General features: G+C 51.9%; 2 protein-coding genes across 3 annotated transcripts; one reads left to right on the top strand and one right to left on the bottom strand.

The window, feature by feature from the left end:
- GADD45A (growth arrest and DNA damage inducible alpha) lies at positions 1-1,375 on the top strand. Its single transcript, XM_026037176.1, has 4 exons — positions 1-44; positions 133-255; positions 345-552; positions 621-1,375. Exons 1-4 carry the CDS (start codon positions 1-3, stop codon positions 732-734), a joined length of 489 nt encoding a protein of 162 aa, XP_025892961.1. The 3' UTR covers positions 735-1,375.
- A 3,967-nt stretch (positions 1,376-5,342) lies between these two features.
- On the bottom strand, positions 5,343-24,575 carry GNG12 (G protein subunit gamma 12). 2 transcript variants are annotated; one of them, XM_026037192.1, is made up of 4 exons: positions 24,518-24,575; positions 9,324-9,494; positions 6,523-6,639; positions 5,343-6,073 (listed from the first exon to the last, which is right to left on the bottom strand). In XM_026037192.1, the coding sequence occupies exons 3-4, from the start codon at positions 6,616-6,618 to the stop codon at positions 5,948-5,950; spliced, it is 222 nt and encodes a 73-aa protein (XP_025892977.1). In that variant the 5' UTR covers positions 6,619-6,639; positions 9,324-9,494; positions 24,518-24,575; the 3' UTR covers positions 5,343-5,947. The 2 variants fall into 2 exon arrangements, with proteins under 2 accessions (XP_025892977.1, XP_025892976.1); XM_026037191.1 differs by lacking the exon at positions 24,518-24,575 and adding an exon at positions 15,315-15,450.
- Between the last annotated feature and the right edge of the window lie 1,071 nt (positions 24,576-25,646).

Consider the following 25,646-nt stretch of genomic DNA (forward strand, 5'->3'; position numbering starts at 1 on the left):
ATGACGCTCGAGGAGCTGCCGGGCGAGCGCGGCGCCGCCGGCAGGTAGGGCCGGCACGGCACGGCACGGCACGGCACGGCACGGCACGGGGGGGACAGGGGCACGGGGGGGCCGCACCGGGCCGGGCCTGAGCGCCGCTGTCCCGCTCGGCAGGATGGAGGCGGCGGGCGACGCGCTGGAGGAGGTGCTGAACAACGCGCTGAGCCAGCGGAGCGTCACCATCGGCGTCTACGAGGCGGCCAAGCTGCTCAACGTGTGAGTGCGGCGGCCGCGTCCCCCACCCCGCGCCTCCTTATCCCCCTGCCCTCGCCTGGAGGGCCGCTCGTGTCGCGTGTGCCCCGCAGGGCGGCGGACAGCGTGGTGCTGTGCCTGCTGGCGGCCGACGAGGAGGACGGGCGCGACGTGGCCCTGCAGATCCACTTCACGCTGCTGCAGGCCTTCTGCTGCGAGAACGACATCAACATCCTGCGCGTGAGCAACCCGGCGCGCCTGGCGCAGCTGCTGCGCGCCGCCGCCGCGCCGCCCGCCGACCTGCACTGCGTCCTGGTCACGGTGAGCCCCGCGCGCCGGCGCCCCGCGCCCCAAACACCGCCCTCCGCTAACCCCCCTTTCCCCCCCAGCACCCCTACGCGTCGCAGTGGAAGGACCCGGCGCTGAGCCAGCTGCTCTGCTTCTGCCGCGAGAGTCGCTACATGGATCAGTGGGTGCCCGTGATTAACCTGCCCGAGCGGTGAGCGCAGCGCCACGGGAAGCCGCCGAACACGATTGCACTGAAGTTTTGAAATGCTTTAGCCGTTGCTCAGGAAGTAACTCCCTGCCCTGGCACAAGGATTACAGGAGAAAACAAAACAAAATTAAATTTAAAAAAAAAAAAAACCACCAAAAAAAACACAAAACTGAAGTCAAGTGGGGTAGACTGCGCTCGATCTACGTCTTGTGTGGGACTGAAGGAAAAAGAAAAACGCGACTCCGCAGCTGGAAGCGATGGGAATGAACACGGAAGCGAAGCTGGAGGAGCGGCCGGTGCTGCTGACGGGACAGGGACCTGCCCCGGCGGAGACACCGCGTGGTCGAGCTGCCTGCAGCACCTGACACCCTTAATAGGTTTTAAAGTGCAACTTGAGTTTCTGGTTTAAATACCTTAACTGCAAAAGAGGGAAAAGGTTAATCAAAACATTTTTACACGCAATTTTATTGTATTTTGGGATGTTAATTCTCAAGTTTTATATGCTAATATAATAAGTTATTTTATGATATTGATGGAAAAATTATTTATGCTACAAGCTTTTGGAACCAGAACACCCTTAAGCAGTTGGTCTACAACCACACCACTCGTTTTAACGCTCAGACGTTTTAAATACATCTCTATGAATTACAAATGTTTGAAATTGGATAGTGTTTTGGGATTTTTTTTGAAATAAAAAAATTCAACCTCAGTTCTGCTGTCCTGTTTTATTTCCTCACACGGTTGAGCAGCACATGGTCGAAAGGGCTGCGTGCTGCACAGGCTGAGCAGGACAGGGCCTGGCACAGGGGGTTGCTCTGGGCCCTTTGCAGGATCATGAACTTGGAGCGTAGCTGCTGTTGGGCAGGAACTGCTGCTTGTTTTGCTTGTATTGCTGCCAGGTCTAGCGTGGATGGAGGCTGCAGCGCGGCTGGGGGCAGGTATCGCCCTGCCGCCCTCCTGCCCTTGCTCCTCYGTGCAAATCCGGGCGGCAGGAATGCTGTGCGCTTGCTCCCGGAAAAGCTGCTCCGCGGCCGGGCCGCAGCGCTCCCTGCCCGCCCAGCCGTGGCCGGGTGCTGCGGGAGCCGCGATGCCGCCGCGCGCTGTCCCTGCGGCCCCGAGGGAGGCTGCCGTGCCGGGAGCCGGCGCTGCCGCGCGCGGGGGCTGCGGTCGGAACGGGGGCTCCCGGCGCCGAGGGAGCGGGAGAACAGGCCGGGCCGGCACCTCCTGCGGCAGCGCTGCTGACCTACGTGCCCACATCCCCGCGGTGCCCGGGCTCTCCCTGCGCGTGCCCAGCGCGCGGCAGCGGCGAAACTGCTCCCGAGAGCGGACGGGGSCTTCAGCCGGCGCCGTGTCCCCCGCGGCACAAGCGACACCACCGGAGCAGCGCCCGGAGCGGCCCCGACGGCGCACGCACCTCTACCCCTGCACTGACAAACCTGGGACAAGCCTCCTTTCCTGGCTGCTAGCAAACATCAGAGCATTAACTCTGAATCCCCAAACGGCCTGGGAAGAGCAAGTTTTCAAGGGAGATGCCCTCGTTTTTGGRGAAAGCGAGAGGAGCAGCCTGAGCGCCCTTCGACCCGCAGCGCTATGGGGCTGTGCGGTGTCACCCTCAGCAACCACCCCAAGCACTCGAGCTTGGTTCAAACCGGTCCCCTTCCACTACTCCGTGTCGCTTCCCAGGGTCACTGGGAGCTTTTTATGTCTCTCCACGCAGGGACAAGACTGTTCCTGGAGAGGGAGGCTCTGCTCCAAAACAGGCAAATCGAAGAGCGATGTCAAAGGAAAAAAGAAGCAGCAAAGGCCCTAGATTCCCTGCTTCTGTTCAAATTAAGACTTTACCAAACTTTCAGCACCTATAGCCCAACTTCAGCAGAAATCTTTATGCTAAAACAAAAAATAAAGCAAAAAAAAAAAAAAAAAAAAAGGAAAGAAAAGAAAGGAAATGCAAAGACACAGAGCCCCAGCTGGATGCCCCATGGTGAGGGTTTTCCCCCATTTCTCTCCTCCTCGCACATCGGCACTGGGAAAGCAGAGCAGAATGAAGCGAGGAGCTGCGGACACCGGGAAAGTCGCAGCACGTTAACAGTGCAGGGTTTAGGGGGCRATGGGGCCGCCGCGGGACGCGATTCCTGCGAGACGAGCGGGTTTGGGAAGGGCCCTGCTCCCGGCAAAGGGCACCAGGCAAAAACACGGGCTCCCACGCCGCCCCGGACAGACAAACTGGACCATCCAGAGGCAAACACAAGCAGTAAGCTGCCATCTTAGTTTATGGTGAAAAAAAGTACAAATACATGTTCTGGAGTAGTATCAGGTTCAGCTTAGGTAACATGAAGATTAGAGGCGTCTGTCAGAGAGCACCAGGTCGCAGCTCTGCGGGGGGAAGCTCTTCCTTCCTGAAGCTTGTGACACCCGTGAGCTTCAATGGTTGCGTTTCTCCCGTCCCATTTTACTAATTAGAGTCCATCTTCCTTTAAAATTTTCCCAATTCCTCTTCTTTCCGTAGATGATTTATACCAGACGAGCAAAGTTGATGCACAAACGCAACTGCTTGAGCTTCCATGTACCCCTGCCTATTGCATTTTAAAATACATGGTTTACTTGAAAAATCTGTACAACCAAAGCCATGAGAAACCATCACCTTCGTGTTACCATTTAGCTGTCACCCAAGTGTCCTACCTACAAGTGAGAAAGCATCCGAAGGGGAACTGGCACCGTCTTTTTAAAGCTGCACCTGGGATTACAGATGCAATCGAGTCCTTTTGTTGCTCCAACAGATGAGAACCAACACAACGTGAGAATCAACACAAGAGATGCTCATAGAAATTCCCTATGTTGTAACAATGCTGTAACAATGTCAAAATCGCTTGAAAAAAAGTAGAAAAATACACTTAACAGTAAAGAGGTCCGAAGAAAATAATCATTAGATTTTCCTTTACAAACAGGCATACGCTGCAGCACAGCTTTAATGGGTCRTGAGCTCAGTACACGACCCGACTTGTGAGGGGTCTGGGGGCCACTGAGGTGCTTTGTGAGACCTTTCTAAGTAAGATCAGGCCCCCGGTGCCCCCCAAACTGCCAACAACTGCTTCTGCTTGGGGAGAATGAGCAGGATGGAGGCGCCTGGCTCCGGCAGCGGAGCCGCTGTGACAACACTCAAAAAACATCAGCCGTGGCACCAACTTCAGCTTGAAAAATGCTGGGAAGTTTTCCAAGATGGGAGTAACAGAGCAGAATGGCTGGGTTTGCCAGAAACCCTGCACTGGGAGTGCACAGCTCTGCTCCGCAGGGATTACTGGGATCTGGAATAACGAGGGGGATAACGGGAGATGGCCAAGCTCCGATGCAGGGGAAGTGTTGGCCAGAGGAGCGTTATCCAGCTGGATGATCCGAAACCAGCCCCTGGGCTGCTCCTTACAGAGGGGCAAGCGACAGAGAAACCCTTTTCTCCAGAGCACACACAGATCAGATGTGCTCAGGTCATCTGTGCAKMTGCACAGATGATTCTCATTTTCTGGAGCTCTACCTAAACAAAAATGCTGATCACTGCGGGGACAACGGGTTCACACAGGGTGTTYGGGGCAGAGGCCCCTGGCCCCGTGTGGACACTTGGGAACACGGCGACTCTGCTCCGCGCGGTCGCTCCTCCATACCCAGATGCAGCTAATTGCTATTTCTAACATGACGCGTCATAAAATGATAGACTCAAACACAGTAAATAAACCCAGTGTGAATCTACATTACTGTTTYGAAACTGTCACTAGAAAAATAGTCTAATTATAAAAATAATTTGAATGTCAGTACAGAATAAGCAGTACAATTTTCTTACTGTCAGTCATGTTTCTAGATTTTTGAGCTGCTTGTTAAAGAGGCTTATTAAAGAAAATATATAATTTCTCAATATATTATCAACAGTGTGTATATAATTTAATACAGAATTGACAAATATGCAACATAAGACGGTAAATTACAAGTGGTTAATAAATTCTGTAAAGACCATTACAGAAATGCAGATCTCCTGCTCAGCTTCCGAATCACTGGCTACAGAGAAAGACAAAATCCATTTGTAGCCATCTGAAGTCTCCATTATTGTCTCTCCCCTCAAAGTTTTCCATTAATATGCAATGTTTGTATAAATATTCCATTACAGTTTTTTTGTATATATATATATATATATATATATATATATGTACACACACACAAACCAAGACTTTTTAATATGTATATGTATAAAATCACTTACTTGATGGAAAGGCCACCAATTACATCTGCATAACCACAGTCTGGATACTATTTGGCATTTTTCCCCTTTAAAAAGAAACTTAAAAGAGCCAAATTCTGAATCTCTGCACAAAACATAGATGGGACTTACAGCAACAGTCTGCGTCAGCCACAGAGCAAGCGAAACACTCACCTGCAGCCTTCAATCCTTCTGTGGCTTATTTGTTTATTATTATTATGTTAATACTAAACAGATTCCAATTAGAGGAGAAAATGTAGAGAAGCAAACTTTGAAAATTCTGCTTTTTCAAGCCCTCTTATAAAAGAGAAAAAAATCATCGTAGACCTAATTCTTGACACTTTAGGTTTTGCATCTAGAAAACTCCACTGAGAGAGGCAAACAAACATAACCAAAGATAGATGCATGAATCTCTACAGTTTACCAACAGCTGCTACAACCATTTTCATTTTCAGGGTAGTTTTTGCTTGATAATTCACCTCAAACTGTGTATGTGCATAAATACACACAAGGATACCAGCAATAAGGGTGCGTACTCTCATCGCTGCATAGGAGGGCAATTAAAAAAGAAATAAGTGACGTYCAATCAGGATTCCAAACTTCTAACTGGCTGGTCTGTCAGCAAAGCTCAGGCAACTTTGGTCTTGTTTGTGTAACACAAAAACTTAAACATATTGTAGAAACACAGAGCCCACCTCGCCATGCTCCTCCTCACCCCGTGAGAGCCAGCGCAGCAGAACGCCCGGCTCTGTCCCAGAGACCCCATTCCACTCAACAAGAAAAGTTAATTCAATTTGAAACCTTGCTTCCTAGTAAAGATACGGAACAGAAGAACTGCTTTAAAAAGCTTAAGAAATCATTTGTACACATGGTAAAAGAAGAGCTGTTTTACACAGTTAATACCGGGTACCTTACAGATTATTTTTCTATACATCTGCCTGCATTTTGCTCGGGAGAGCTGTCGAGGTGCTGCTGCTCTCCTATAGTATAATACAGGTTTTCTTATCCTTGAAAGGGTTCTCGGAGGCAGGAATGCCCATCAGCAACGGATCCTTCTTGGCGTGTTCTTCGCAATAGAGCATGAGGTCTGCTGAGGCTTTGGACACCTGCAGGAGACAGGGGCAGGGGGAAAAGGGTGAGCCCAAGCGTCCTGCTCTTCAAGACACTGCAGGGTTCGGCAGTGCTAACACTCACCTCTCCCGTGGCATGGGCAGGTCACTGAAAATAAACAGGAGCTTTTTATCTCTAAAACAGGGGTTAGCATTTATAGACACATTCTCAGCCGACTGTTTCTAGAACACCAAGTTGGTTCCTTCAGCTGCATGACACCATCTATACCTAAAAATAATTACTATTGTTGTGTGACTTTGTAGGAGCCCCAACTACTTCTCTGAAGCAGTTTTATTCACCTCTGCAGCGCTGCACGGGAGCTGCCAAGCTGCAGGCTGGGTGCCGTGGAGATGTCTGAGCGTGGGCGCAGGGACACGCTGCCCGCTGCAGCCTCCCCAGCCGCGGGGAAATTGAGCAAAGCAGGACACAGGAGACGTCCTCTCACCTTTATTCTTTCTATTGAAGCTTCTATTCTCAGCTGCTGAACAGTCCGCCGGGCCTGCGCTATGTTATTGGTCGTGTTGGTCGTTTTGCCAGACATTTTCAGTTCAGTCTCGGAGCTCTGTTGGGAAAAACAACCGGTTACTTCCCTGAAAAGCAGCACAGCGCCTTGAACCGCTTTGGGGCAGAGAGACAACAGCAGCACACTGTAAAAAGTGTGTTTATGTTATTTTACCRAAGAAGACTTGTTAATCAATGGGGCAAGTGAGGGCTTGCAATCAAAACACTCCCTGGWAAAACTCTACCAAGCTCCTACGTGYCTTTTTCCCCCTCAAGCTGCCATGTACACATCCGCACCACACGCTCACTAGGAGCATTCCAGGAGGTGCCTTGGAAGCCACCACTCACTTGCAGGCGGGGAAGCTCCCACAGGGCCCGCGAGGGACTCTGCCCATCGGGCACGAGCAGAGGAGGGAGGACACGGAGGAGGAAGGGCCACCCACAGCGGGGATATCGGGATATCCTCCGCCCTCCTCCGCGCGCCCTCTGCCCGTATCTGGCGCTGCGGCGACGCTCCCGGCCCCRCGGCGCCGGAGCAGCAGCTGTGCAACGCGTGGGAGGGGGAAAGGGGAGGAAACAGCCAGGCAAAGTCCGGAGCGAGATTCCCGGCTGCTCCCTCTTCCCCAGGGCCATATATGGTGGCGCTGCACGAAAACCAAAGCAAGCAGCTCCGGGACTTTCCTTCCGCGGGCAGGAACTGGAAGCAGGAGGTGGGCTGGGATCCGCGGGGGTGGCCGAGGGGCTGCGGCCGGACGGCGGATCCCGATGGAAGTTGGGTGTTCCCAAAAGCAGCAGCTAGCCAGGGCTGTGCGCGGGGGGCTGTGTTCAGAGAAGCGAGACGGCTGCTCAGGAGGGGCCTGAATAACTGGGCATCACCTGAAACCTGCCTCCTGGAACGGGCATTAGAAACAGCCCCATGAATCTCTCTAATCTCGCTGGATCTGGACGGCAGTGGAGCAGCCACCTTGGTAGCTGCCAAGGGTTTAGCTCTGTGTCCTACTTCTCCTGTCCCTTTGCACGTGCCCCCGAGAGGAGGAGGAGACACAGCTCCGTTTCGGGGCTGCGAGGAGCCTGCAGGGCCGTGCAGGACGTGGCCCCTATGGTGCTCGCCACGGTCGCGCTGGGCCCTTCCGCGSTAACGTGTTCCAGAAAAGCCCCAGCAGGGCGGGCACGGCGCCCACACATTGTTCACCGCCGGGCCCGTGGAGGGGACCCGACACAAAAACAAAGGGRAAAAAAAAAAGCATCAACAGGATTTTTCCCCTGCAAAGCAGTTTCCACTGTTCCCTGCGTGATGCCACCCTAAACCAAGAGCCGTTCTCTCCCTCTGACAAGCGTTGACCCCTTCCCTGCCGCCCGGGACGCGGGGCGGAAAGCGGTGCCGGGAGGAGCAGGGCCGGGAGCCATCGCTGGGGGCTGGGGGCCTGAGCGGGCACTGATGGGGACGGCGAGGGCCGCGCGCGGGACAGGGCACGGGCTGCCCCACGTCCCGACGCAGCACCCTCAGCAAGCTGCCCCAAGGCACTCGCTCACAGAAAATGACATTATTCATATTTTGGGGGATTTAGCCCGTTAATASGGTGAAGGCAATGACTGCAAAGCTAACTGCGAGTTCCCACTTACTTGTCTGCATGCAGCAGGTCTAATGTGATAGTGTAGCCAAGGGACYGCAAGCCATGCGGATGGAACATGCCAGTGCCCCGATCCACTAATATTTGCATTACCCAGATATTAAAATGCATTGTGATAGGATATTCAGTGATGCAACCTGCACACTGCTCCAAAAAGGAGGAAAGCTGACTGACATGGAATAAACACATTTATCTGCAAAGAGCCATAAAGCTGTTGACAAGGCAATAGTGAGCGGCCGTGCAGCGCTCCTGCTGGGCAGGGATCCCCTGTTATCCCAGGGGTATGAGAGGATATCCCGGGGGTATCTGCACGGCACTGCTGCCTCGGCTCCAACAGAACTCAGAGGTGCAGCAAGGAAGCAGTTGCTAAGTCTTACAAGATGTGTTATACAGGGCACTATTCATTTCTGGGACATTTAACCCAACCATTTGGTGAGCTTCATTATTGCAAAGCTAATTGTTAAACTACAGCTCCTACAAAGGAGGTCGAAGCAGACGCAGCTTTTGCCCCCTCTGGTCAAGGCTTCCCACATTCACTGTGCGATGGGAGTGCTGCACGGTGAAGAATGGCTGGGTTTGCTGCAGCAGCCTCCTTCCACCACACAGAAATGGGATCTGTGGCCTGTCCTGCCCACATCCACCACACATTCAAGCCCACATTTCAACCAAGTATTGAGGCTCCTTGCACTGAAAGCAGACGACTGCAAGGGGAAACCAGCCACATCAGCACGTTGTTGGATGTGCTATTCCCTGTTCAACCCCAGCCTTAGTTCTGCACTCAGTTCACAAATGTCCCAGCTGGACCCTCACTGTCCACGTTGGTAAACAGGTAAAAGCCTGTTTTCATGGAAGAAAAATGGCCCYCGAGCCGCTTGCTCCGTGCAGTGCTGCAGCTTTACAAACGGCAGCAGCACGATGCTGCCAGGTAGCCCTGCAGGCAGAGCTCCCTAATCCCAGCGCTTCCTGGGGCCTCGCTCCGGGGGAGCAGCTGCCTGTCCTTCCCCCCGGGAAAGCAGCTGCCTGCAAAGCCCCTCTCCTGGGGGAGGGAACGTGCAGCTCCAAGCCCAGGCACTGCAGAGGCCACGGCCACCCACCCTGGGATGCCACACGGTACCTCCGACGGGAAACGGCAGCTGGAGATACGCGGTTCGGATGCAGGGRCTGGCGATTCCTCTGTTCCCAACTCCTCTTTTCCTTCTTTTTGCAGCGAGGGTGCAAGCGGCACGGAAAGGCGACCCTGCTCCTGGTCAACTGAAAGTCAGTTCACATGCACCAGAAGGGAGACCTGCAAATACAAAATAGGGTTGTTACAGCTCGAACTGTTAAGACAAGAAAATATGACAGATAAGAGAGTATTGGCCACTTTCAAAAATTTACTCTGAAAAAAAAAAAAAAAAAAGAATTAGGAAAAAGCTTCCCTTGCGGGGGGTTTATTTTGACTGGAACAGAAATACAAACAGACACAGAACTCGGGGCAGGAGCTCTGCGTTCACTGCTCTCCCTTCTCCTTCCACCTCAGCACAAAAGCAGGTCAAAACAGTTTCCATTTCTGTCAGGGATGGACTGAAAGTGCCGGATCCTGCTTTCACACACAGAGTAAACCCAGATGATCTACCACTTTATCAGAGAATCTTCATCCTTCAGGCCATCTGTAGAAAAAAAACGGCATTTCAAAGGACACAGGTCAAGACCAAGACTGTCCCTGCAAGAACCGGACTCTCAAAGCACAGGTCAAAAAGGAGGCTGACAAGCAGAGTCTGCAGACTGTGTGAGGCGGCTGCTGTAACGCGGCCACCCCAGGCTCGAAAGCAGCCTCCTGGGGGCTGCACGGAGCTGCTCCATAGGGATACACAGGCAGGATGGGTCCACCACAAAATGAACCCTGAATCTAACGTCAGACTCCACCATTGTCACTTATTGCACTGGRAAACTATGGAGCAAGGGAAAACAAATATTTTCATACAGTAATGCCTTAATTTCTAAGCAGTTTGTTCAATTTTTGCTGATACCCCTGACTTTAGTATTTTATTTTTAAGACATAAGTTTTAAAGATAAAGTATTCTCCTCTTGTTCACCAGGGCAAGTTCTGACCGACCTCCCTGGACCTTTCTCCTCCTCCTGCCAAGCCTTTTGTCACGGTAGAGATTCCAGCCACTCTGGAGTCCTCCACCGCACTAAGCAAATGACCTCGTTAAGAGAGTTTCCCTGCCTACTTCCCCAGCTGGTTATGTGGTTACATTTGTGAATAATTTATACATTAAAAAAAAAAAAAAAAGGCAAAAGCCAGGCTGCCAAGTTTTCTCTTCAGACAAACACAAGCAGCAGCACTTCAACAGTCCTCCTAAGATTACTAATTCTTTTCTACAAAGAGATTTAGCCAGCTCTAAACAACTAGGTCATCACTCAGTAACACTGCTCTCTCTCCCTGGTGCTGCTGGCAACCTCCCCTGTGGAACAGGCTGCTAGGGAGGTCTCAAGCTGCAGAATTTGTTGTGGGCTACCTCTGGTTTTAGACAACAGCAACGAGCTGAGTAAGACCTGCAGATGTGTGAGCAGAAGAGCTCCGTATCGTCGGCCTGCGCGCCCGGGTCTGGGAAATCACAGGGCATCTTATGGATCGAGGGAGCAGSCGCTTCTCCGTGGTCACCTACCCCTGCGCTACTTTCTCCTTTAAATGCATCAAAGACAAAGCTCCAGCAAGGTTCTCAATATCCATCCACATAAAGCAAGTGGATACCAATACTGCTGGCGTTAGTTCCCACTGTTCTGTGGCAGCGCCCAGACACAGAAGCAGTCAGGGACTCCCTGCACCTGCTGCTGCTGCGGATGCGGTGAGTGACAACGCTCGGCCCCCAAACTCTGCAGGACACATCAGAAGGAGACGCATGCGTACATACATACTATATATACATACAGACATATATATACACGAGGGTTTTGGAGGTCTGCATGAAAGCCCCAGGCACACAAGGTAGAGAAATGCTGGAAACACTCCTGACCACACACTTAGTGCTGGATCGAGCACAGCCTTGAGGAGAGCTCAGCACAGCAGACCCGGGCACAGCCACTTCTTGCACCAGGACACGGGCTGAGCCCTGGCAGCAACAGGGCTCAGCCCTGCAGTAACGATTGCAGCAGCTTTAATCATCCCTCTTCTGTCACAAGGAGACCAAGAATTTTAGTGGCTCAAAAAGGAAAATGAAAAAAAAAAAAAAAAACCCACAAAATGCACACACAAAAAGCAGTTCTTTCCAGAACTTGTCAAAAGTGAAACAAATCATTACCAGGACAGTACCAGTACCGGGAACCAGCAAAACCGCCTGCCCTTTCCAGGTATTTCAGACSTGCAGAAGCACATGCTGGGCTAAGACTCTTTAATTAACAGCAGAGTAAACAAATGAATGGGGAAACCGAACGAGCCGGTGGGAGGGCTTAGCCCAGCCTCTGGGGAACATACCTTCTCCTCCATGGAAAACCAAGGACTTGGGTTTGTTTAACAATGACCTTCAAAAGCGGGTGCTTGACAGACGCACTGGGCTGGGGAAAGGTTAAACCACCGAGAGGAGAAAAGGAAGAAATTTCTAACGTATTCATCATGCAACATGGAAGCTGGCCTTTTTCCTCCTGTCTGAAAAAAAATCCACAAGCAGGTGGGGCTTCCCCTATTCCCTAAAAGTCCCCACAGACCGATTTTAATAAGCTGCCCTATTTCTTCCTGCAGGCCTGAAGCACGCAGGTTAAAATGCTGCAAGTATTTGGAACAGCGGCCTCAGCAGGTACACAGCTGGGCACCAGAGCTGCGCTCCAGCTGGGATAATTAAAGACTAATCTATCTTTTTYACTCTTTCAGACAGGGCTCATGAGCCACCTGCTGAGCAAACTGTAATTAAATCAGGGCTGCTGAGGCGCGTGCAGGGCGGCACCGCGCTGCAAACAGCTGCTCACCCCGCGGCCCAAGCTGCACCGCGAGCCGCACAAAGGTTCAAAATAGCATCGTGTTACTATTTCTTTTGAAAGAGAACAGTTTAAATTGAATAACTCAGAAGTACAGAGCATTAGAGCAGATTAAACATAGCACGAAACGACAAAGCTAAAAATTATGGCATATAAAAGCACGCAAAATGCATTATGTAGGTTTAACGTCACCGTTCTGCGCCCGCACGGAGGGATCATCCCTTGGCACCCACTAGAAGCGGGGAGCAAAATTCACTGAGAAGTGCGTGTGGGGTTACAGAATTGCTGCTGCTGCCCACTGGATRTCACTAGGAAAGCCACAAACAAACACCACCACGTACGTTACTCTGCTCTCTCAAGCGCAGCGGTAGGAACAAAACAGTCCAGCAGATTGGCAGCCAGAAGCCCCAGACACCTCACCCAGACACTTCGCCTCACCCGCTGCCCTAAGGAAGAAGCAACCCCCTTTGGTGCGCCCAGACASCAAGGAGCAAGTGCAACCGCGGGGCCGGCAGGGCTGAGCACAAACCCGTGTCCAAAGAGGAGCTTCCAGCTCGGCCCGGGCTTCCCACCACATACACGGGCTACAAGTGGTCACCAGCAGCACTGAAACGGTGAAAAGCTGCGTGGGGAAGCAGCATTTGCACAACAGCAGATGAGATGCCAAGCCGGGCAGCTCCCAGCGGCTCCGAGCGCCGGGAGGCTCCCGTGCTCGCTCGCCCTTTCCCAGGCACCTGGGGGAAGCTGCGAGCTTGGCGGGGCTTCAAGCACAGSCCCGATTTGAATGCTGCCTCTCGCGGGGAAAGTCAGGACTCTTCTGCGCCGGGTTCGTCGTGACTTGCAGAAYATAAACCAGCCAGAAACCACAGGGGAGTCGGAGCCCGGAGCTGGGTGAGAAACGAAGCTCCCGCCTGCGCGGCGCCCCGCRGAGCGCAGCCGAGCACGTCAGCACGGAGACACCGCTGCACACATGCACTAAACACATCCCCATATTCCCTGGCTTTGGCTTTTAGGTCTTGAGGGAAGGGACTCTGCCCAAACCCTTGCTGCCAGCCAAACCRCCCAGCTCTCTGCTGGCGGTGCTTGAGGGTTACGCTGCCTCTTCTCAAGAGCTCAGAGCTCGATGAGTCCACGTCTGCACTCCGAGTGCTCCAGAAAGCCGGCCGCGAAGCACAGAGCTTCCCTTGCTGCCACACGGCAGGGATGCTCCAGCTCAGAGCCATGGGACAGCCTGAGYCGGTGGCTCGGGGGGCACTGCTGCCGTCCCGGCACCGCAGGGGTCCGGCCCTCCTTCCCCCAGGCCAGTCTCCCCTTCACTGAGCAGCGGGCTGGAGGACAGGGGGACCAGACTTTCTGCTCTTGGTCACTTCTCCAGATCTGTGAGGGCTGGGAGTGAGTCCGGGACACAGCAAAGGCTCCCTGCAGCAGCAGGGGTAGGAACCAAAGGAAACTTCTGCCCACCTACAACCCTACCTCTCCTCTGCAAGTGCCTCTTCCTCACCCGGCACTGACCACAAGGAATCTAGGTGTCCAGAGCTGAAAGAACAGGTAGGAGAAACCAAGGACTTTCTGATTAAGAAGGACAAACTCATCACTCCTCCAACTGGCTGCTTCCGGAGAAGGGAGCAATTCCCTCGGCAAATATCCCTTTTGCAGGCCCCGCTCCACCCCGGGAGGACGGGGCGGCTGCAGCGCTCGGCGGCCAGCCCGTGTCGGGCACAAGGGCAGCGCGGGCGCCGCGGCGGCCTCCCCTGCAGCGCGCGGCCGCAGTGACACCCAGTGGAAAGCGCCGCGAGGGAAGCGCGGCCGCCGCCGCCGCATGGGGTGCCAAAACCCCTCATGTGCCGCCCTAGGAAATACYAATAAAATCCGCTTGTCAGGGGACATTGGGAGCCTGCCCTCAGCAAGAAAACAGGATAAAAGCACTAAAATGAAACACGGATTCAAAGTGCCTTTTGGGCATTTTTTTCTTAGGATACTTAGAGCCATCCTGACACCTATCAGCAAGGAGAAATGAGAAGTCACAAGGAAGGAACGAGACTAAAAGACACTTTTGCACCTTACAGTGCCGAGCCCGCAATCTGTGGTAAAGGGTTCCTGGGAAGGAATGAATCCGGGGATGCGCTCGCCTCCTGCCACGGCCCCCCATCAAACGAGGGCCACAGTGACAAGCGGGAGTGCAGATGCGACAAGGAGACGGCTTTTAAGCCCTTAGCAAGCAGGATTTACAGCCACAGAATAGGTCATTCTATATAATTATGGTATGGGGGGGCTTTCATGTCTCAGTTCTGTTCAGTCTGTTTTGCCTCTTCTACGAATTGTGCCATATATTAGCAAGATATATATATATATCTCATGTATAATATTAACATATAACTGTGTTACAGAGAGACAGACAGCTTATATTTGAGAGCTGCTTGCACCGCATTGGAAGTACAGCAACAACTCTGCACATACACCTGCTACCCYTAGCAAGGGGGCCAGCAGGTACAGACCACCCTCAAAACACACAGCACACGTTTTGCTGCCTGCTCCTTTAGAGGATCTACAGTTGAGAATCATTATTGGAAATTAGAATCAATGCTGCCTGCTTCTTTTAATTTGTCTGTGTTCCAAAAATGCACGAAAGTCACCAATAATGTGAAATGAGGAAAAAAAAGAATAGCCAGGCTCTTGGGTTGCACTTCCCACTCCGAGCGTATAGTGCAGGACACTTTCCTCCATCAGCTCCAGCTCACAAAGCCCAACAGAACAGAAATCCCGCAGGCTGATGTTGAAGTCAGCCTCTCCCCGATATTTCTCAGGGAAAAATAGCATGTCTGGCTTTGCCAAACAATTTTGGTGGGGAAATACATACTGGAAAAACTTAACATTTATTTTCCTTCCTATTTTTAGTGATTACCTTTTATATCTTTAGTTGTAAGTGCAAGGCATGAAGCTGGCTTCCAAGTGAGTGAGTTTGAAAATGTTTTGAACAGTCCTATTTCAAAGACATGACCCTGAAGTCATGAGCAAAGCCCAATCCGTCCTCCCTACAAACCTGTGGCACAGATTTCCCAGAGGAGATACCTGCTTCTTTGCACGTGCCACTACCAGATTTAGTCCCAACAGGAAAGACAGACCAGCTACAGAGAGACATGTACAGAGAGACCTTTGGCTGCATCAAAACCAGTTCATCTGACAGCACGAGAAGCAGGAACGGTCTGTGATTAAAGCGCAAGACTGGGCGTCACGAGATGCAGCTTGGCCTCAGGTTATGTGACCTTCAGCAAATTCTTTAGCCTGAAAAAGAGATAAAACAGAGAGCTGGAGAGAGATACTTGGTAAAAAGCTCGATAGTTCTCGGCTCAAAATCACTAAGAGTGTGAGGGATTACAAACACTTCTTGGTTAGGTGAATTTACTGAGTATTTGTTTTATTTTAAGAAAGGGGCAGACATGGGACGAGCAACCTGGATTCTCAGATGCACGAGCAGTACCCACGTAGCTCCAGAGACACAGGAGCTACAAAGGCCTCCTTGTTAACAGCTGCAGCAAGAGGCTGCCTGCGTGGGCGACGAGGCCCCCCAGAGCTCCGAGAGCCTCGGAAAAGCAACTGCAAAGACCAAACTGGGCTCCTGGCTCCCGCACTGGGCCTCAGGAAGGTCGGCTGGTTGCACCGCCGGGAAGCAGCAGCAGCAGTCGCTGCTCCTGATGCTTCAGGCRACTGCAAACGGGCGCGGGTGCACCTGGAGAACCACCAAGAAGGGGGGCTGGCTGCTATTCCGGCTCGCTCCGATTTAGTTCGGAAGAACGAAACTTCCAAATTTCCAATCTAGTTTGGAGTTTAGTTCTGRAAAGGAGCAGAATAGAAACCAGTGGGCACATTACAGAGCAAGGGAGCCAAACCCTTGGTGTTTGTGCACAGAGTCCAATCACCGAGGTCCTTCCTCCAGGAAAAGCCCCCTTGCACACAGCTCCCAGCGGCCTCCGGCGGCCGCGGCTGAGCCCCTCGGTGGGCGACGCGATGCCGGGAGGAAGCTCTTCCTACCTCATCTCAAGGCCAATCCTCAATCTCCTGTGCTGAAAATCACTGGTGACTTACTGTAAGAACAAAGCTAGTTTCTAACAAGATAAGTGACTGAAAACGGCACGCTTTGCACAAGTTATCTCTTCTGGGTAAAAAGCTGTATGGGAAACATGCCTGGCTTGCTACAGGGGTTGCAAAATTAGAAGTCTGCCCCTAGGAAAATGCAAATAACCACCTTGCCTTTGAGATGCTCAAATATTGYGCACAGCTGGCTCACTCCCACTCTGCTTAGAAAAAAAGAGAGACTTTTAGGCTACAAGATTTATATATGGGTTAACAGCAAAAGACAACATCATTATGATCACCATACCACTGCAGCAAAGTTCATTCAAAATTAAATAAATACGCTAGAAATAGCAACTTTGTCAGTACACGGGCGTTGGGACAAGCCACTAAGAAGAGTCTCTCTGCGCGGGTGCACAGAGCGGCAGCGCCGCGCGCGGGCAGCACCGGCCACAGGCACCCCGAGGTGCCCACAGCCCCAAAACACCACCCAGACCCTGGCCAAGGCAGCCGCTCCTGCCCGGCGTTCCCAGGGATCACCAAGCACGGCTTCCTCCCTGCGACTTCAAAGCGCTGCTCCGGGCAAGCTACCAGCCCGCCCCTTTGCAGATGGAAAGAAACAGTCCTTGATTTGTTTCCAGGAAGTGAAATTACGGCTGCCTCAGTGTGTTGTCCTTCTGGAGCCCCTGTTCCCAAAGCAAAGGTCCCAAGGAGGCTTAGGGTGAATTTAAGAATTTAAAGGTGCCCCTTCTAGGAAATCTACTGACATCAACATGTGTCCAGGCAGTCAGGGCAAATCTTACCGGACCCGCGTTAAGCTGCAGTGCCAGCATAACCCACACTGGGAACACATTTCCCTTTATCTCCCCTAGATTTTTTCTATCATGTTAGTATCTATTAATATTTTCTAATAACTATGTTTTGAACCACATCAGAAAAATCTGACAGCCCCTGTTTTTTACTAAGAATATTTCACAGTCAGAAGTTTTCTTCAAATTTGGTCATTCTTAAAAAAATAACAGATTCCTGCTCTAGATGCACTTTACCAGATCCAAATAGGCAAATTTAGAGCATTTGGGAGCTGTATCAAATATCCTTCTAAAATTTTGATTAACCACTCATTGATCTTAAACTAAAATTATATGGCAATGATAGATCAAGGAGTGCAGCAATTTTGTAAGAGTTTTGATACGAATGAAAGTGGAATTAGGTGTCCGACACCTACAACCTCACACAGCTAATCATGGAAACGATAGATGAACACCTGAAAGGTTGTGAATGGCACATGCATTGAAAAACACGTCCAAAAGACAAACTAAGCTTCAGTTCTGATGAAGAGCAACACAGGTTTTTTTATTCSTTGCCCTTGATGCTGTTGATAACACAGCGGGTGAAAAAAATACCGGGTGACAGAAGTGCTGCTAAAGCAAGAGGAGGACGTTATCCACAAGGGAAGTTCCCTTTCTCTCTGGTCCCGCTGCTCGGACTCGGAGGACGTGCGTGTTCAGCACCTCTCCAGCAAGACACATTTAAAGGTTTAAAACCAGACTGCAGTCATTTAATGTGAACCACTCACTGATACGCTGACTTTTCCTATCATTTATAACAAAAGTTTTTATCTCTGTATACCCCTATCAAACCCTATACCCCCTTCCAAATACAGTGCAAAACACAGATTAAATGCACTGAGCATTTATGAAATCAACTGGGAAGATGGGAAACAGCAGACTCGCTAGGCAAGACGCGACCGCATCAGCACTGAAATTTTGGGAAGAAAACCTGCCACTGCAGGAATTCCTCTGCAATGAGGAAGGGCGTGAATTTAAAATGGGAATACTTGCTCCAGAACGGTGCCTTTCCTAGCCCAGGGCTAGTGCTCATGGCCAGTCTTCCTCCAGAAAGGCCCTGCTCCCTGCAGCACTTTCCAGCCTGGCATCGTATGGATTTGGCTTCTCCACTCGGGCACATCCTCAAAGGCAGCTCCAGCATCTAGGTGGCCAGAGGGGCATGGAAGCAAACACAGAGGCTGCATCAACCAGGCCAGGCTGAACCATCCCTGCTCTTGAGCCAGGCCCTAGCGTAAATCCTGCAAGTTCTGCAGCAACACAAACCAGATCCAGCGGCCAAGAAAACAGCAAGGCTTCCACACTGCCAGCCACTCTTTCTGCTTATTCCTYGGACCTAAAAGCCTTTCTGCTTTGGCCTGGATCTAAAAACACAACTGAAAAGATATTTTGGGATCTGTTCAACCTTAATCACAGTGACGACCAACAAAATGCAGAATATTTTACTTACAACAGCGTAAACTTTACATTTTTAGTAAACAATGARCTGGGTAGTTTAAAATATGTCCCAGAAAGCCAGTTTTCAACTCCAGAGGTTCCTAAGGGGCTGGTTTCTCCCACGAGATCTCCCTTTTGCACCATGCTGTTAGCAAGGGGGCTCTCCCTCTGGAAACAGAGCAGATTCACTCACTCCTGCAGCAGATTTTCTTGAGATACAGCAATAGCAGCTCGTCATGGTGCCTGTGTCAAAACCAAGGCAGCTGCAACACACAGCAAACATATTATGGGTCAAGTAGGTCCAGCAGGAAAGTCATCTGAAGACAAAAAAAAAAAAAAAAATCTCCTTATGGCACATTCACTGCAATAACAACGTCCAAAATGGGCCTCCTTTTCTATTACACAGAATAAACTTAGAGCAGAGATCCTACAGCGCTAGGGTAATTCGCCGTGGAGCTGCTAGACTAGCTGTACATCCAAGAAGCAATGAACAACTTGGGTTTTATTTAAAAATAGATTAAATGCTGGCTTTCTCACAAAGCATTTGAATAGGACAGCGCTCCATGTTATGTCAAGTTTTGTAAATAAACTATTCATTCTGTATCAGAAAGTTACCAGCAGCTAAGGGAGATATAAAGCAGGAACATTTTGGGGATAAGCATGCAGGAACACACAGGAAGTTACACAATGGCACTGCAAAAGAGCTTCCACAAAAACTTGGTTTTTCTAACGCAAATTATAACGCACAATTTCTTGCGCTTACCAGTGCCTTTCATATCCACTTGATTTCACTTTTAAAAACAGAAMGGGAATTTCCTTCTGGAAATACTCTGGCTATCCATCAAAATGACTAATGGCATAACAAAACCCATGCTTTTTGTTAACTTAGAAGGTACACAGTCATTTCAGGACTATCTTAGAACTGCAGACCGAATCAATCATTAAGGAGATTTAAGATCAAAGACCTAACAACACAGGATGCAAATCTAAACAAATCCAATTAGGGATAGATAGCTCAGGAAAYGCCTCTCTGGAGACTTAATACAGTATGAGCAGTTTGATAGTAAAGTTCGGCTCCATAAGCAATTAAAATTACTTGTCTGTGCAAAACACATCTCTGTAACATACATGAGATACCTGCTTGTGTACTAAACAGATGCTAACGCTGAACGTTGCTAATACCTGTTAATTGGTTGCGAGGGTCCTGTTTTGAGCATCAAGTCAGAGTTTCACGGTGTAGTTAGAACAGCCCGGCGATGGACACTTCTGACCACGCGGTCTAGAGCCCTCGTCCCCGCTCCCCTGCGATACCCGGCACACAAACTCGACAGGCTTCCACGGGCACCATGGAACAAAGACAGTTATCATAAAAAGAAAGGTTGCATTTTGGAAGTACAAAACTAGAGGCAGCACCAAGCGTTCCCAAGCCACAAAACCTCCCAGCTTATTGTCTGTGTTGCTCAAAAAAAGCATGCAAGGAAGGAAGTAACACTGTAGGTAATGACACACCTTGAGTATGGAAATACCTCGCSGGTCGGGCTGGTTTAAGGCTGGTGGCCTCCAACCTTCCACCCCTCTGTGCCCGGGTCATCGCAGTGGCTCCTGCCACGCTCCATGCTCACCRTTTTCCTGCTCCTCGCCTGCATTTGCCCTTTCTAACAGGTAACTTTTCCCCAGTTTTAACACCCATCTACACCACCTAGCTTTGGCTGTTTGCACTACCTATACTCTGCCCCTGCGCTCGCCCCTGAGGTCGGGATCTCTYTTCTTTGTTTCAAGCAAAGAAAAGCTCCCTCCCTGCCGATTAATCCTACTGCAATCCTTAAGAATAACACAGTCACCCTGCTACTATTTTATAATATAATTTGCAATATTTAACATCAGGTCCTATGTACATTTACCAGTGGCTTGGAGGCTGTAAAGCACATTGCCCGTTCCCTGCCGCAGCACAGAAGATCAATTTCACAGAATACCAAATTAAATATCATATTCACAGAATCCCAGAATGGTGCACCCCCATAGTAAGGAAGTTCTTCCTCACATGCAGATGGAGCTTCCTATGTTTCAGCTTGTCTCTTGTCCTGTCATTGGCCACGACCAAGAAGAGTTTGGCCCCTTCCTCCCTACATTCCCCCTTCAGGTACTTATACACATTAATCAGATCCCCGCTCAGCCTTCTCCAGGCCAAACAGGCCCAACTCACTCAGTCTCTCCTCATACGAGAGATGCTCYAGTCCCTTCACCACCTTGGTTGCTCTCCGCTGGACCCTCTCTTGAAGCTCCACGTCCCTCTTGTCCTGGGGAGCCCAGAGCTGCCCCCAGTGCTCCAGCTTGGCCTCACCAGAGCTGAGCAGAGGGGCAGGATCCCGTCCTTGCCCTGCTGGCAACATCCTCCCAATGCAGCCAGGAGCCCAATGACTTTCTTGGCCACGAGGGCACACTGCTGACTCATGGATAACTTGGTGTCAACCAGGACTCCCAGGCTCTCCAGCAGGTCGASCCCTAATCTGTACTGATGCCTGGGGTTATTCCTCCCCAGGTGCAGGACCCTGCACTTGTCCTTATTGAACCTCATGAGGTTCCTCTCTGCCCAACTCTCCAGCCTGTCCAGGTCCCTCTGGATGGCAGCACAGCCCTCCGGAGTGTCGGCCACTCCACCCAGCTTGGTGTCATCTGCAAACTTGCTCAGGGTGCACTCAGAGCCCTCGTCCAGGTCACTGATGAACAAATTGAACAGCAATGGGCCCAGTACTGAGCCCTGGGGGACACCACTGGCCACAGTTTCTACAACACCTCTCCCAGGAAGATAGGAAGCATTTTAAAAGCAAGCCCAGGCACAGCTGCCCCCGTGTTAGAGTCCCTCTCTGCCAGGGAAGCTCACCATGAGCACCGGGARGGTCCAGCAGCGAGCAGGCCACGCTGCTCTTGGCAGGTCTCCTATCACCCGCAACAGTGGCAGGAGGAAGGAACAGGGAGAAAAACACCATGAACAGACACAAGAACAAGCTCAATTCCCGTTCTGAGTCTGGCCAATGGCCTCACTAAGAAGGGAAAAGCTCCGAGCTGAGCGAGGCTGGGGCCGCAGCAGCCCCTTCCCAGCCCCTGATCCACAACCACGGGGCCCTTTCCACAGCACTATCAGGRTTCCTGCAACACAAATCATCACGGGCTTTTGTTGTTTTTCCTCTTTTCTCTAACTCCAACAGGGGCCAAAACACAGATAGAGATGCAGGAAGCCGAACATAAACACTTTGCCTGCTTTACTGAAAGTCACAGAAACAGGACTAAAAATATGATTTGTACCTCAAAAGCACTCACAAAATTACTACAACACATGTATCAAAGGGCTGAGCTGTTTTACCCCTCCCTCCCTCCCAGGGAACCTTCACTCCTGTCCTGATTTTGACTGCCCCTTGCACGGATAAAGGAGCACGCAGGGCCAGAGCACAGGCCGGTCTGTGGGGGGAGCTCAGAAAGCCTGAGCACTTGGCTCCGGGCATCATATTTTAGTCAAGGAAAGAAATAATAATAAACTAAGAAACAAGCCCACTGCCTCTGCCCCCAAACGGGCAGAGACAGAGGAAGCCTCCTGTAGGCACTGCCCCCTCTCTGCCATTTCATTTGGGAGGGAATTGGCTAAATCTGCCTCTTTGCAGCCCGCTGGGCCCCAGGACACAGTCGCTTGCTGAGATCTCCACAAGGTACCATGTTCCCCTACGAACTCCCTCCCCCAGAATAACACACAGACAGGGTACTACAAACTAAGCTTGCTTTGCAGCTTGCTCTCCTTACCTCTACACTGTCTGCTATTTGTCATTAATCCCTGTAAAGCACAGGGTAAAAAGCCTCCTGTATTTTCTCCCTCCCTTCTGTATCTCTCTCTCTAGCTTAATATTGAAGGAAAAAGAAAGATTTCAGACAAGACTACAGTGATAAACACTCAGGCTTAGGAAAACAGTGTCTAGCTGTGTGTGCTGCTACCAAATTCAGAAAATAGCTGCACGATTCCAGCAGTGATTAATTTGGACCAAGTCCCGAGAGTCGTCAAACATCTGCAGCCTCCATCTCCCCAGGAAACACAAGTTCTCGGCTGCTTTCAAGCGCCAGAGAAGTCCCTTGCTGCTCTCAGTGAAGTTAATGAAAGCTCTGTTAGTGATTCCTATCGCAGCAAGATAAGGCCATTCATGTGCTAGAACATGAGACCTGCGAGCCCTGCTCCCTTGTGTATTTTTTTTTTTTTTTTTTTGTAAATGCAGATGATAATCTAAATTGCAGAAATAAAATCCTTCTGTGCATACTGCTAAACAACTTGCTCCATTTTGCTGTGGCGAGTTTCCCAAGCTAAATTTCACGTTGGCTTAGGAGCACTTCTTACTGTTCCAGTGAAATTTGAAGACTCTTGTCAACTCAACATAAAAAGACTAACAGTGACGATTTCTGGGGCTGTACCAGCAACATGTGGAATAACCTGAATCTGCTTTGGCAGGGGAGCCTTCCCCAAGGGGGTTGCGTTAGGGTGTGGGAGGCTGTTCCCAGGCAGAACACACAGCGTCACCCACAGCAGCTCCAACACTTAACGTCTCCCACGRGCACCGTGATACTCGGCAGCACTTCCATGCGTCGCGGGGCCATCGCTGCTGCCCTGCACTTCCCGCTCCTCGGTGTCACGGAGGAATTTCTCAAAAATKTAACTCAAATACACTGAGTCTGATAGGGAACTGGGCCTAGGAAATAAATGGATGGGAACTTTCAATATTGATATAAAATCAGTTGTTGAGTGGCCACAGACTCACATAAAATCAGTTATTAAATAGCCGCAGCCTCATCTGTTCTTCAAAAAAAATTACGTGCATCCCAAACTCGGAGCACAACCAGTCTCTGAAACACAAGGCACCAGACACGTTCATCAACAACGCCAAATCCCTGCGATAAGCACAACGTAAGGACGGGACGCAGGATTTAGGAGTCGTTAACTGCACGCTAATCCCTTAATCTCATTTAGCGAYGCTGGAAGAGCCCGAAACCCAACTGCCCTACCGGCCTGGCTATCTACCCGCTGAGCGTGGGGACAAAACCCGTTTCCAGCGCAGGCGGGCGGCTCGTTACGGCCGCTGCTCCTTTTAGGCTCATGGAAATGGGGAAAAACCCTCTCTGGAATTGACGTGATGTATATGCACCCCACTAAGGAGATGGTGTCCGAGGCTGCTCCGTCCTGGTGTGGCGGAGTCCTGGGAACGCCGGCGAGGGGTGAGCGCGGCAGCTCAGCGTGGGCGGCAGCCCTTGCGCAACCGGAGAGGAGAGGAGAGGAGAGGAGAGGAGAGGAGAGGAGAGGCCGGGCGGCTGCAGCCACCGCCACAACGCGGCCGAGCCGCGTCTCCCAACGCGCGGCGGGCGTCTCGCCGGGGCTGCTGCTCCGCTCTGAGGCCCTGCTGCCCCGGCTGGGTTACAAACACGCGGCGCAAACGCAAATCGAGGCTCGGAGGGGCGGTGAGCACACGGAAAGAGGGTGGAAACGCCGGGTGTGGGGAGCAGAGGGGCTTCGTTTTTAGCTGGACGGGGAGGGAGCGGCTGGCAGCCCGCGAGACCAACCTCGCGAGCAACCAAACCTGCGGGATTTGAGGCCGTTCCGGGGAAATCTGGAGGACGGGAAGGATTCACCATCAATCAATAAATAAATAAACGCATTTCCTCATAGAAAATTCCTCAGAGGAGCCGAGCTGGAATTTCCCTCCCCAACACGACGCGCCCGTCGCGCCCACCCCCGAGGGAAGCGGGGTCCGCGAGGAGGGTCTGCGGCGGCGGGGAGCGTGGGCCCGGGGGAGAGCCGAGGCCTCGGTGCGAGGCGAGGCCGGGCCGGCACGGCGCGACATGGCGGGAGGCGGCGGGACATGGCGGGGCCCCGGCTGCCGCCTTGCCCCTGCCCGCGCCGGGCCGGGCGGGAAGCGGCCCCGAGCGAAGGGGAAGGCGGCGGCCCGGCCGCGCCGCCATGGCCCGCACTCACCCGCGCCGCCTCCTGCCTCTCCCGCGGCGCGATCCAGCAGCGGCCGGGCCGGGCCGGGCCGGGCCGAGCGGGGCTGGGGCTGGTTCTGGTTCCGCCCCCGGCCGCGGTCCCGCCCGCTCGCGGCTCCGCCCGCCCCGCGCTCCCCCTTTCCCAGCCCGCATTCCCTGCCCGTCGCCGACGGCTTTCCCGAATTCCCGCCTTTAACCCTTCCTGCAGCGGGCGGGGAGGCTGGGGCCTCCTCATCGCACCATGTCCCCATCGGGGGATCCATTTTTAAAATCTTAATTAATCAGTGCTGGAACAGGTCCTTCTGCTCACAGCAGATTCCCATGGGTTTGCACTGGTGTTTTCCGCTGCTGTCACAGATGCCCAAACTTTAGCCAGTGACAACAAGCCCATTTTTGGTTTTCCAGACGTTTTTAAGCATGCGTTTCCCCCGAGTTGGCAGGAAGGTGCCCACTTTGGTTATGGGGGAGCAGAACCTAAAACTGTCCCCAAGAGGCTGCTGCAAACCGGAGAGACGAGTGACTGCTTGGACAACAGCCCTCAGACAACAGCCCTCATCCTTCAGCGGGAGGGATAACACAGCTGGCGAGTGCTCCAGAGGGTTGGAAGCCGCTGCTTCCGTAAGGGCTGATGGCCCTGACGGCCAAAGCCACTAGGCAGCCCGGAGGAGAAACAGATTTGTGCTCTTTCTACCCTCGGAAATGGCCGTCCCGGTACTGTCCGCCCAGATTCCTGCTTGCCAGTTGCCAGTAAGTGCCAACTCATGTGCCCTCCACAGCCGTTTTTGCAACAGTTAAGTAGCAATAATACCTCTGAGAAAAATGACTCTGATACCAAGCTAGCACTAACCAAAGGGACAGCTTTAAYGTTCAGAGTGCAGACGCGTTAACGTCCGGGCTGGTCAGACCCAGCAGAGTGGCGTGTACCCTGGTGCCTCCCTTTGCGGAGATCAATGAGATCTCGGCTGCTCGGCCATCCCAAAGCCCACGAGGGCTGCAGGGAGATCAGTAGCGAAAGGCCAAGCCTGGAGCATTGGGGCAGCTCTGGGCTCCCCAGGACAAGAGGGACGTGGAGCTTCTAGAGAGGAGCCCGCACAGAGCAACGGAGATGATGAAGGGCCTGG

This window comes from Nothoprocta perdicaria, unplaced genomic scaffold (genome assembly GCF_003342845.1).
Source record: "Nothoprocta perdicaria isolate Ctin4 unplaced genomic scaffold, notPer1 scaffold_191, whole genome shotgun sequence".
NCBI classification, from domain to species: Eukaryota; Metazoa; Chordata; class Aves; order Tinamiformes; family Tinamidae; genus Nothoprocta; species Nothoprocta perdicaria.